At 36.3% G+C, this 12,701-nt stretch overlaps 1 protein-coding gene across 2 annotated transcripts in view; it reads right to left on the minus strand.

Moving 5' to 3' along the window:
• The window catches only part of LOC145269054 (voltage-gated potassium channel subunit beta-2-like), a 1,304,007-nt gene that overhangs the window by 212,078 nt on the left and 1,079,228 nt on the right, over positions 1 to 12,701 (minus strand). For both annotated transcript variants that reach the window (XM_080124659.1, XM_080124661.1), the window contains 2 exons: positions 9,870 to 9,914; positions 1,605 to 1,648 (listed from right to left, as the gene is read on the minus strand). In XM_080124659.1, the coding sequence (XP_079980785.1) occupies positions 1,605 to 1,648; positions 9,870 to 9,914 (89 nt within the window). The remainder of the gene's footprint in view (positions 1 to 1,604; positions 1,649 to 9,869; positions 9,915 to 12,701) is intronic.

A 12,701-nucleotide genomic window follows, 5' to 3' on the forward strand; every position in this document is an offset into this window, starting at 1 on the left:
AATTTTAATGCCAATGACCGGTAATCCTGTGTTTATTGGTTGGCAAGGGGCAAGGGTGGCGATAGTACCTTGCCCCAACGTTGTTTCCTGAACAGTTGCGAGATATGTGCCCATACTTATTGCAGCGATAGCATTGTACTGTTCTCTGTGCTCGTGGATATACACACCTCCTATCACTCCGGCAATCCTTAGCAAAATGATTGGCCTCCCCACATTCATAGCACACTGGACCTACACACTTATTACTACCTGGGAGAGAATCTACATTGCTTCCATGCGGTTCGACTGTTGCATGTTGAATGCTAGTTGCTACTGCAATTGGCTCCTGTTCCTTACAGATGTTTCGAGCTTGGGCTAATAACTCATCTGTCAATTCATCAATTCGTGACGATGCCCGCAACAGTTTGCTGACCTCCTCAGGTAAGGCTACTAAAAAGGCACATCTTAATATCTTATCGTTAACCCCACCAAATGGTACCGACAACTTTCGTAGGTCGGTTAGGTACACATCAACGGTTTCTTTGGGGTGAAGTCGCCGGCTCATGAACTGTTGCCATGCAACAAATGGATCTGTACCAAACGCTGTATACAGGCTGTGTTTGATTGTATCCCAGTCTGGTTCATCTCCGAGTTGCTGGTAGACTGCATAGGCCCTTCTGGTTAACCTCAAAGGAATGACTGTGGCTGGTTCTTTAATTCTGCACAGTGTACAGATCTTTTCAGCCTTTTCCACCCATTCGACGACAGACGGTCCAGTGGTAGATCCATCAAACTCAGGTATCAAGCGAAAGTCGAATCTGTCCATTTTCTGCCTTTCGAGTCACTGCACACCGAGAGCCGAAATAGCTTATAATTCAATAACTTGAGTTTTATTTCTTCCGCCCGTCACACCAATAATTTCCTGGGTAAGGTTAACACTTTTGTCCAAACTTCCAACTTCTGTACACGTAACGCACCTTCTGTCAACTCCCAACATACTTCTGCTAATTCAACTTATTTCTTTGAAATCCAACTTCAAAATGAACGACCCTCTAAAAAATCAACCCTCTTTTATCTCCAACCAGGAGCATCTCATTTGCATATCGGGTGGTCACATTCCAGGCATATAAAGAGATAAGGCAGCCATTTTTGTTTCTTTCTTCTTCATTCATTTCATTCCATGACCGACCCATTGAATTATGCACACGTGCTAATTAGGTAAGTCACACGTTTCCCTGCACGTCCATCAAAATGTACATGTGTCCTTGCATCTCTATAAAAGGCTCTGCCGATCAGTTTGGCATAAGTTTGAAATAGCATTCTTATCGGTATGGATACTTATGTTTTTACATAGTGCTATCGTGAATATTGAAATTGCTTATTAGTATTAATTAAATAAAGTGTTCACTAAGAACTTTAAAAAATGTTACCATACAAGGTATAGAATGCTTGAAGTATAGTAATTATAACATTTATTAAATCATATCAAAATTGAATAAGTCATAACCAGATTGAATAAATCATGTCAAGGTAAGTTCTTATCGCAAATATATAGAAATGAGACAAAATGATACAAGTCAACGATTTTGTCATGAGAGATTTTGATTAAATGAAAATATATTTACCTTCTATGATGTGTTTGCGAGAAAGACCTTTCTCTGTCTCTGCTCTGAAAAGAACAAGGTCACAAAATATTATGATATCATTAAATGGCATCAAATCTTTACACATTAAAAATTTCTCCTGAATGTGTGTGTACACAAGTATGTTCGACATGTGTATGTTCCTTTTTTGCTACAACATCCATCTAAGTTGCATCAATTTAAATTCAACAATCGAATTAAGAAACTAATCATTCTTCTACAGCAGAAAAATGTAACACAAGGTCGGATGGCAGGGAGAGTCAAGTTAGCGCTCCTAAAGGAAAGGCACTCTGGCATTTAAAAATTACCTGGGTAGCTTCGTCAGTATTCCTCAGTTACTTCACCCGAAAGGTAAGAAGTAACGACCTAGGAGGGCAGACCTTCTCAGAACCACATCTCAGCCCAAGAGATACTCAAAAGTAGCCAAGACTGTCAGACTGTGTTGAGGACATATCCTCGATTGGCATGAATATAAGCAACTGCCAAGTATGTCTGTAATATTTTTAATTTAATCTTTTGTAATAATTGTATTAAAAGCAATTATTTTTTGATATTTCTCATAGAATTAATTATCATTTTTTACTTTAGTTACAAGTCTTGATTAAAAAAAGTTTAAAAAGCAATATTCTTTAAACCTTTTCCAAGACTATAGAAAGAAACAAAAAAAGTATTTTGATCATTTGTTTATTTTTTTTAAGGTTTAGTTTGTTTATTTATTGCTCCCAACAGTAATATATTATACATATAAGACCTTCCGCAGGAAAGATGTATTCTGTGAGAAGAAAGAAAATATTGTTTTGATCCTATTTTACTTGATCTCATCGTTACAATTGCATATTCATTAACTTAATTATCATTATATTGCGAAAGGATTCTACTTGGACGTATGGCTTCAGGTCCGTCTTGGACATTTAATATTCAAACGTTTTGACTTTGATTAACGGCATTTGGCATTTCCTCAAGAAGTAGAGGTTATTTAATGTGTTCCTAGCATCAGATAAAACAATGCCAGTGCTTTATTAAGGTGCCACTAAAATAGATATCCCTTAATTTTTCTAATGCAATATTGTGTCTTTCCAAATTTCAACTTTGTTTCTTCAGCGATTTGGCTGTCTATCAATCAACTTTATAAAGTAGACAAAGGAAAGTAATTCATCTTATATTATGGCTTTCATTATTTTTCATACCAATGTAATTATGACACTTTTCTCCTAAGAATTTTGTGTATTACATTTTTATCTGTTTATGCCTGTTTCAATAAACATGGTTTTATTGTTTGGAAAGTATAAAATATTAACAGTTGTTGGTTGTAAAGCGAGTGATGAGCTTATGATAAACTTATGAGTAAAATGAAACGTTATCAAAAAAATGAAAATGTGTCTGAAAAATCATAAAAGTTCAATATATTATCTTTGAACTCCGCAAAATAATCTGATAAAATAAGAGGAGAAAATTAATAAGATAGACAAATGCACCTTCACTCAATCGACTTACTTGGAAATGTGATGTTCTCCCATTGCAGAGTTACAAAAAATGGAGAACTAGCAGTGGACAACAGTATGCAATGTATGCGGTATTAGTACTAGGGTATCTAGCTCCTCCTCCTCCCAAATCTGAGATGTATATTGATTAGGCGACTAGTGAATGCGTCAAATATAAATCAATGAATCAATTTGTTTTAATTACCCCAAAAAATCAAATAATCATCTAATTTTAAAGAAATTTTCAGTATTTATTCGATGAATTATGTTTGATCTAACACAAAGTTATTGTATGGGATTTTTTAAGTCAAACCAAAATAGCATTTAAGTTGACAAATGAAACATTGCCAACTATACTAGCATACTTAGCTACAATTCATTTGTATTAATTACTTAGTACAGCCTAGACGGCTGTTTATATCAAATCTGCGAGTGAATGACTGTAAAGAGGTTTTATTTTTTTTTAACACATTGTTGAAACACTGGAACAGATGCAATATGTGAGAACTACTTGAGTCGGCCTTTGCTTGGCATTTCTCTTACTAGATCAACGGGCCCCAACTCCCCTATCTATATTTCTTCCACAAGAGCAATTTTTTGTATGCATACTACCTATATTCACTATACTGGCTTAGACTATTTTAAAACTAATGCTAATGCACTTAAATCTAATTTTTTCAATCTTTATCCCCTAAGTCAGACATTTTCCCTTAAAGCTAAAACTCGTACGGGCAAAACACTGTTTCACTCTTATTATATTCCAAGTAAACTAGCGAAAAAAAAAAAGCCTATGCAAAGCAAATTCTAGAATTTATCATAAACCTGGATTTATTTTTCCTACATTAGAAGATAGGATTTATTTATGTAATATACTAAATATCTATAATCACTACAAACTCGCTTGTATTGAAAGTGTAGCTTCCTTGCTATCTATAGCAAACCACAGAATTTAGTTTGCCTTACTTTCAGTTATCTTTGTACCTGAAATATACAGTGATCTTAGGTACATCACTAGACTATCTCTAAATGATTTGTGCCTGACCTAATTGACTGTCTTTAACTACAAATTCCGACATGCCATGTACTAATAGTCTCTCTCATTACGGTACAAACACCCCCTCTTCCTTGCTACGTATATCCAATATATCCTCTACCTCCAAGACGGCTGCCTTAGTCTGATCTGCATGTTAAATAAAAAAAATAAAAATAAATTTTTTTTTCCTTCTCTTACTAAACTATAAATTCTAATAATTAATTCTACTGTATTCTGTAAGTTAATCCTCTCCTAAAAACTAACAGTCTACTCTACTTCCCTAGCTGCCATTAACATTATACAATACACACACTGTGGAGGGTTTTTCTTAGCTTCCAACCCTTTACCTTCGCATGCTGACTGATTGGAAGTCATTTCACTAAACATCTATACATTGCTACCGCTAAGGCATGCATTAGTTTATTCTTACTCAGATAGATACTCACTAGTAATAGTCTGTACTTAGATTTACAGCTATCTACATTACATAGCAATAGCTGTCTATTCCTTAGTTTTGCAATAAATACAAAAAACTGAATGTAATGCAAAATACAACCTCATGATTTTCAAACGAAAAGCTGAAGATATCTCTGTTAGAAGTGGAAACATACTTAATACCTACAACTTCCATATATTCGCATCTGCTGGAAATCTGCCCATATACCTATTTAATCTATTATACACACTGAACACGACATGGCTTATAATTTTACTTCCAATTATACCTGTACTGTATTGTATACCATATCAAAAATGACGTTACTTGTATCTACATTGAAGATACATCTTAACCCTCCTGCCATCTAAAACACACAGAGCCTGGACAATCACATTTTTAGTTAATATCAAGCAATTCTGTAACACGTTATCCTATTCCTAAGTCAACATAAAAATAAGGAAAAAAAAATTTTTTCTAAATTTAAAGGAAAAATATTAAACCATATACTAACTACTTCCAACAAACATGTTGCAAATATAGCTGCTTCCACTGCATTAATTTTTACTCACCCCCTCCTCCAGTAACAATGAAATAGCAATGTCCCTTAATCACTTTGAGGAGTGTAATTTATCAGTAAATATATAACATTTACATACTAACCCAGTAACATTAACTACCCATGCAGGGTCGCAGAAATACCTGTATTAGGACCCAGATGCAGGGCAAACCCTTTCGGTGCTGATGGACTCATAGATCTTCCCAGGTCATCCATCTAGGAGAAAGAAAACTCTGAAGCTAAACCTAATGGGAAGAATGCCTCTCCAGTCTTGGATGACAACCTTCCTAAAGCTAGTGACTCAAACAAATTACCCGTCTGTAAACCTAAACTGCTTAAGGAGTAGATAGGCACTGCCTATTGCCTGGCTTCCATACTCCTTGTTTGCCTATAATCCAGGTGTAGAGGTCGAATCACAGGGATTCGACAGAAACACTCAGTGATCGATCTTGTTTCCTGACTAGGGCAATGAACGCTGTTTTCCCCTCTCCCGACACATCCCATCCCTCTAAACTGGGTACTTGGGAGTGCTTGAATGCCATAATGCCAGTACAGGTAGATTGGGTTGACCATCGTCTGATGGGCTGAGGGTACCGGATTGACAGTTCCTGGTAGTACAGGAGCCTTAACTCTTTGGTAGCGCTTAGAGCAGCTACTCCATCAACAGTTAAATAATATTGGGATGTTTGCAGTGCCATGTCGCACATGGAAAGGGACCCTGCACTCATCCCCAGTGGGCTTTCCTGAGGCCACAATCCTACAATCCTAGTAGATGGAAGGTCAACTGAGGGTCTACTTGTATTGCATGTCTAGTATTCTGCATAACCACTTGTTCAGCACCCCTTACCTAAATTGAAACTAAAAAAAAAAAAAAATAAAAAAAAAAATATGATGACAGTACACTCTAAAACTATGCTTAAATCAGGACAAAACTCAAACAAAACCAAATTGCCTCCTCCCTTGAGGCTTGCATTTACGAACATCCGTGGGCTTAGAACTAATTTAAATGATGTTGAAGCATTTCTCCTAACAAACACCCCGGATATCTTAGCACTAAGTGAGACTAACCTATACTCCTCCATCCCATCTAACTACTTTAATATGCCCGGATATGCCATAAGGACTTTGACAGACATATGCATGGGCTTGGAGTCTATATTCGAAACACCCTCCCCTTGACTAGAGAAACAAAACTAGAATCTGAAGGTCAAGCCTTTATGTGCTTAACATGACTTAACATGCAACATAACATTAGTTACTTTTAATTTCTCTACCGCTCTCCCTCAACCCAGGACTGTACCCTAATAAACAAAGTCTCTGACAGCATAGATACAGCACTTTCCTCAACACTAGTGCACAAGTGCATGTATTTGGTGACTTCAATGTCCACCACAAAAACTGGCTTGGATTTTTACTTACACAGACGCAGCTGGTAGCACAACACATAGCTTCTCTATATCTCATTCCCTATCACAGATGGTTACATTTCCAACCCGTTTCACTGACCAGCAAGAGCAACACACATAACTTTTAGATCTGTTTCTGACCACAGTCCCCAATGATTGTATTACGAATGCCCACAACCCACTTGGGAATGCTGATCATGTAGTGATAATAGTTGAAATCGCCCTAAACTCTAGAACCAAAATGGAAGAGCCATTGCTCTAAACAACGAGATATTATAAAAAGGCTGACTGGGAAGCCATCAGAGAACTCATCAGAGATGCCCCATGGAAAAATATCTTTTCACTTCCTGCTGAAAAGTGCGCACATGAAACCACTGAGTTGTTCAAAACAGCAATTGAAGCACATGTTCCCACGCGGAAGTTTTATAGCAAGCACCACTCTCCCCAATGGTTTACTTCTACTTGTGCAGCTGCCATCGCACAAAGGCAGCATGCATACTGCAGATTTAACCAACATAAATCCAGTTCAAACAGACAAAAGCATATAGAAGCCAGAAATAACTGTAAGAAAGAAATAGCGACAGCTAAGAGAGAATTTACTAAAACCACCAAAACATGCATCGAAGCACAGAAATTAGGAACTCGTGACTTCTGGAAAATCTACAACAGTGTGGTAAATAACGGCCAATCAACAATTCCCCCACTATTGAACAATCATGAGGTTGTTTGCTCAGCAACCGAGAAGGCTAACATGCTTTTCAGTCAGTTTGCCTCCAACTCCACACTGGACCCAGCTAACCACCCCTTCCCTGACTTTCTTTTGCAGACAGATGCCACACTAGACGATCTGGAAATCACCCCTTCTCAGGTGCATGCCATCATAAAAAATTTTGACAGTTCAAAAGCATGTGGACCTGATCTCATCCTGGCTGTGCTATCAAAAAAGTGCTCCGCCGAGGTAGCTCTGGTTCTCTCCTAACTTTATAACAAATGCCTTAATGAATTTTGCTTTCCTGCCTGCTGGAAAACTGCTTCTGTGGTACCAGTTTTCAAGAATTCTGGTGAAAGAACTGACCCATTAGCCTCCTCCCACTTTTTGCAGAAATATTTCAGTCCATAATTAATCAAGCTCTAGTCCATCACCTTACAGGTGCTAAACTTCTGACTGACCAACAATATGGATTTAGGCAAGCCAATTCCACGACAGACATCCTAACTGTAATCTCTGAGCGTATATACCAGTCACTTGACAAAGCAGGGGAGAGTAGAGCAGTAGCTCTAGATATATCTAAGGCTTTTGACACGGTATGGCATGAAATTCTTCTCAGGAAAATCAGATCATACGGTATCACTGGAAGAATACTTAACATAATTAAATCCTTCCTTACATAAGAGAAAAATCCAGGTTGTCATCAATGGTCATACATCTAAACAATATGATATAAATGCAGGTGTGCCCCAAGGGTCTATCCTTGGACCTCTATTATTCCTGATATTCATATATGATCTCCCTAACAAAATTGTCTGTGAGATGGGTATATATGCTGATAACACCACGCTCTATAACCGACACAACAAGAAAACAAATGAACACATATCTAGAGAAATGGCAGAAACACTAGAGGACGACCTCCAATCTGTAGTGGAATGGGGAGAAAAATGGATGATCTCATTCAATGCTGCCAAGACTAAACTTGTTTCCTTCAATAAATACAAGAAACCTTCTCTACCACCAATAGCAATGGCGAAAAGACTCTTTATCTGAAAGTATGTCTTTTAAACTACTCAGCAAACATGAGTTGGAAAAATTACATTGATAGCATTGCCAGGACCGCTGCGAAAAAGGTAGGTTCTCTCTACTGTGCTAGAAAACTACTAACACCCGAAAGTATCCTGTACCTCTATAAGGCCACCATTCGCCCATGTATGGAGTATTGTTGTCATATTTGGGCTAGTGCATCTGCTACTAGTCTCTCACTCCTAGATAAGGTTCAAAAGAAAGTCACCAACCTAATAGGTCCTGAACGTGCATCTAAGCTTCAGCCTCTGTCCCATCGACGAAAGGTAGCATTCCTCTGCCTGTTCTACAAGTATTTTAATGGTGAATGCTCTGACGGACTGCAAGCACTTGTCCCCCCTCAACGTAAATAACCCCCGATAAACCCGACAAGCAGCAAAATTTCACCCTATCACAGTAGAGATCCCTAGATGTAAGATGGCCTTCTTCTCCAGTAATTTCTTCCCCAGAACTGCTGGACTTTGGAATTCCCTTCCGAGTTCCTGTTTCCCCAACTGTACTGACATGCAGAAGTCCAAGTGTAACATGAACCGACATCTTGCTGCCCAATTCCCCACATAGTAACCCTGTAGCTTATGTCCCTGATAGTAGCCCCCTACATCAAAGTGACAATGTGCCTTGTTTGGGGTGAAAATGTAAAAAAAATAAAAATAAAAAATAACAAAACAAAAATAATCACCCTAAAACAATTCATTTTAATTTGAAAAGTACAACAGGATGTTTCTACCTTAAGTTTAAAAATGCGCAATTTTAAAAGAAAATAACTTCATTACATCCCGAGAAACATCAAATAATTACAGCTAGTAAGAAATAAAAGTTTACAAATTTAACATATCTCAAAATATTGAGGTCAAAATATTGCCTTCTGATGTTTTTTGATTGGCCTTCACCTGCTGTTGTCTACTCAGCTAAGAGCTGATTTGATGACCCTCTGTTTCATCCCTTGTCACTTATTGATACAAAAACTTAATTTGTTGCATTGACACAGTTGAAAACAGTGAATTGTTGAAATGTTTTTTTATCAACTGTGAGCAAACGGGGCATTTACTTTGGACACAACATTTTCGTTGACAAATGTTCCTCCAAAATGGTGAACACTGTATTCTGATGTTTTCAAATCCTCTGTTAGCTCATATAATTTCAATGTATGTTTTCCAGGACAACTGCCGAATTATGGTGATGTGAGCGTTCAGCATCATTTGTGTCTGTACAACTGCAGTTTAAACTTAGCATAACATCTCGTAACCATGTTTTTTCTGACAAAGCAGAGTTCAAAGCTAAAGCTTTGCAGTAATTTTTCCCACCATAAGCAGATTGTTTTGAAACTTTGTAAGCGTAACTTCATTGAAATAATTTGTAAATTAGTAATCTGATTGTGACACATGTTATTTGAAGGTTAGTACTTTATAAAATCATATGGATTTGTTTTATTAGTGATTAGATTTATATGTCAGCTTTGGGACTTATAGAGTGATGTTTTATATTGCTTAACTATATGGGAAAAAAGATGATCATTGACTTTAAAAGTACTTACTTGCCACTCCAATAAATTCTGGTTGCTATAATGTAACTGGAACGTCTGAAATAACAAATGTAGTCATTTTACAATGGGAATTCCACTTTTAACTTTAAGCAAGTTAACATGTTTTTTTTTTCTCACACTATCATGAAAATCAATAATTATGCACTCAACAACTAATAACAAAGCACAATTTTCTAAGTGGTGTAATTCTAAAGAGATACTAAATTTAATCTTATAAATAGTAATGCCCTGATTGAAATACAAAAATACAAAAAAATAAAAAAACGAAACGAACATTTTGGTATCACTGGCTGAATAAGTCTCTCCTTCTCTTAATTTGTCATTTTATAAGTGTTTCTAAGTTCATGTTGACTTATTAATTTGAATTGTTCAATTTGTTACTTTTGAAGTTTGAAATGATTTTCATCAGTTGAAAATACTTTGAGCTAACACGTTTCTATGAAAACTTACTTGGTTTTTGGTGAAGAAGAAAGTGAATTAAAATAAAATAAAGAAGGAAAGGAATTAGAGCCATTTGCTTTTTAGCGTTTATTTGAATCACTTTGTGATTCAGTCTTCACAAGTTAATTTGATATTTAAGTAAAGGCCAACAGATTTTTTGACACAGTTAAAATCCTTGATAACTCTATGGCAAGAGATTCAGATTGTCATGTTTAGTGTTATTCTCACACACGAGTTGAGCCAAATAAGACCACTAGCAAGATCCTTGTAGCAGCCAACACCCACTACATACAGGCAGAAGCAATTTCTCTCAATGAGATTTGAAATCCATTTTCTCCCTAGCTTGTCCAATCACAAGCCAGCTCTCAATCACGTGACAGTATATAAAAGGCAAAATCACGAACCTTTACCCTCTTTCAACCTGACCCTGCCTGGGAGCCGACTTCGCCTGGGGCTTTGGCTCCAGGCTGAACGTGAGTACAACAAGCTATGGCTCTCTTCTAACTACCATTTATTTTCACGTGCTGTACCCACACAAACTTTATCATTCTACAGGACTACTCAAATGATCATTCTTTGTCATGCTAAAGACTATACACCAACACACAGACACACACCACGCCCTTTGTCCTGTTCCTACTATCGGACGCGCGTTCCTACAACAACACGTCAACACACTGAATACCTTTTCCCTTTCTTTCTCTTTTAATCGGCTTCCTTCATCTCGATAACTACTAGCTGTAAACACGTGTAAACAGAACTGAACTGTTCTCTCCTTCAACCAGCCGGCATGATATTAATTCTATCATTACACATGAACACTAAACTCTCCTACTAATACGTTTCTCTTATGTAAACTCTACTAACAAATATTACAAATAAAGTTTGTTTATTAATATAGAAGGAAACTCCATTGCGTTCTCTCATTTCAGTATGGACCCTCCTAATACAAAGTCACTTATTTTCAGAGTTCGCATGAAACCACATATTTCTTACGAATAACTATATTTTGTCATTATTCCAAATTCGTTGTCCAAATTAATTTATTTTTGTATGAATCGACTTTGTCATATTGCCTTTCCCTCAACATTGGGGGCCTTTTGGCATTTATCCTCATATTTAAATTTATAATAACAGTTTTTTTTAAGATAAACTTTGACTTATTCTGTTTATCTGATAATGAAACTATTTTATTTTATGGAGATACAATATTTTTAGCAAATATGCACTGTTTTTTAATTAAAATTGGAGTTCTCAAATGTATCAACTCCCACTAATAAGACGATTGGACATATCTTAGCTGTTTTATGGTAAACAAAAAAATGCATGAATTAATATGGTCGTAACAATTGTTTGAGAGCAAATAAAATGCTTTAAATTAAAAATTCGAACCCTATTTCCTTATTATATTTTGAGCTTTAGTTTTTTTATTTGTTTTAGTATTTTTTCAATAGTCTTCGATTCACTTTCTGTGGAATTTAAATAAATATATATATATATATATATATATATATATATATATATATATATAATAGAAAAGTTTATTTGGGGTACAAAATTTATATATGACGGAGAAGATAATTTGTAGGGATTAGTGAGAGTTGGCTGTAAACCGGAAGTGGACACCCACGGTCAGAGAGGGGTGCACTGAAAAAAAACAAAAAAAAAAACGCGGGGCTTCCGGCTGGAAAAGGAAGTTGTGTTTTGGCGCCTGTTTTTGAGAACAAAAAAAAAAAGAAGAAAGACAGTCGACTTCAACCGCTACTGGAGGAACCCCGGAAAAAGGATGAAAGTCGAAGTTTGGACGAACCCCAGAGAGCCATATATGAACAACCTGTTCAGAAAACAAAAGATAAAGAGCTCATTATTACCTTCTTCACCGTGACACTATATTAACACTTAGCAACCTATGCACGTGGTGTAGGTCAATTAAATAAATAGCTATGTTGTTATCTATAGAAGAGTTTTGTTTTCCTTGCATTTGATGATCCTTTTGTAACAAAATATTATAGGAGTTGGTTCTACAATTCATGCAAAGACCAAACCACCACCATAAGTTCTTTTAGACCAGAGACGTCTTTCGCCATTCTCATCAAGGGCAAACGATGGCATTTTGATTTTTAAAAAAGAAAGTAAGGGGAAGAAATTAAAAATAGGATGAAAATGAGAAATACATATTTACAATTACCGTAAATTAAATACGTACAGGGAGGAAAGAAAGGGGATTATATATATATATATATATATATATACTAGCAAAAGTACCCGTCCTTGACTGGGTTCAAAAACAGCCTACAGAAAGTGGACTCTGATTTATGAAAGTATGATAGGTTATGAAAAGGAAGGGGTGTAAAGAAATAGTTTCGAATTTGGGGTTATCAA

The sequence above is a fragment of the Euprymna scolopes genome, chromosome 4, assembly GCF_053919585.1.
Source record: "Euprymna scolopes isolate OS-2025 chromosome 4, ASM5391958v1, whole genome shotgun sequence".
Taxonomy (NCBI): Eukaryota; Metazoa; Mollusca; class Cephalopoda; order Sepiida; family Sepiolidae; genus Euprymna; species Euprymna scolopes.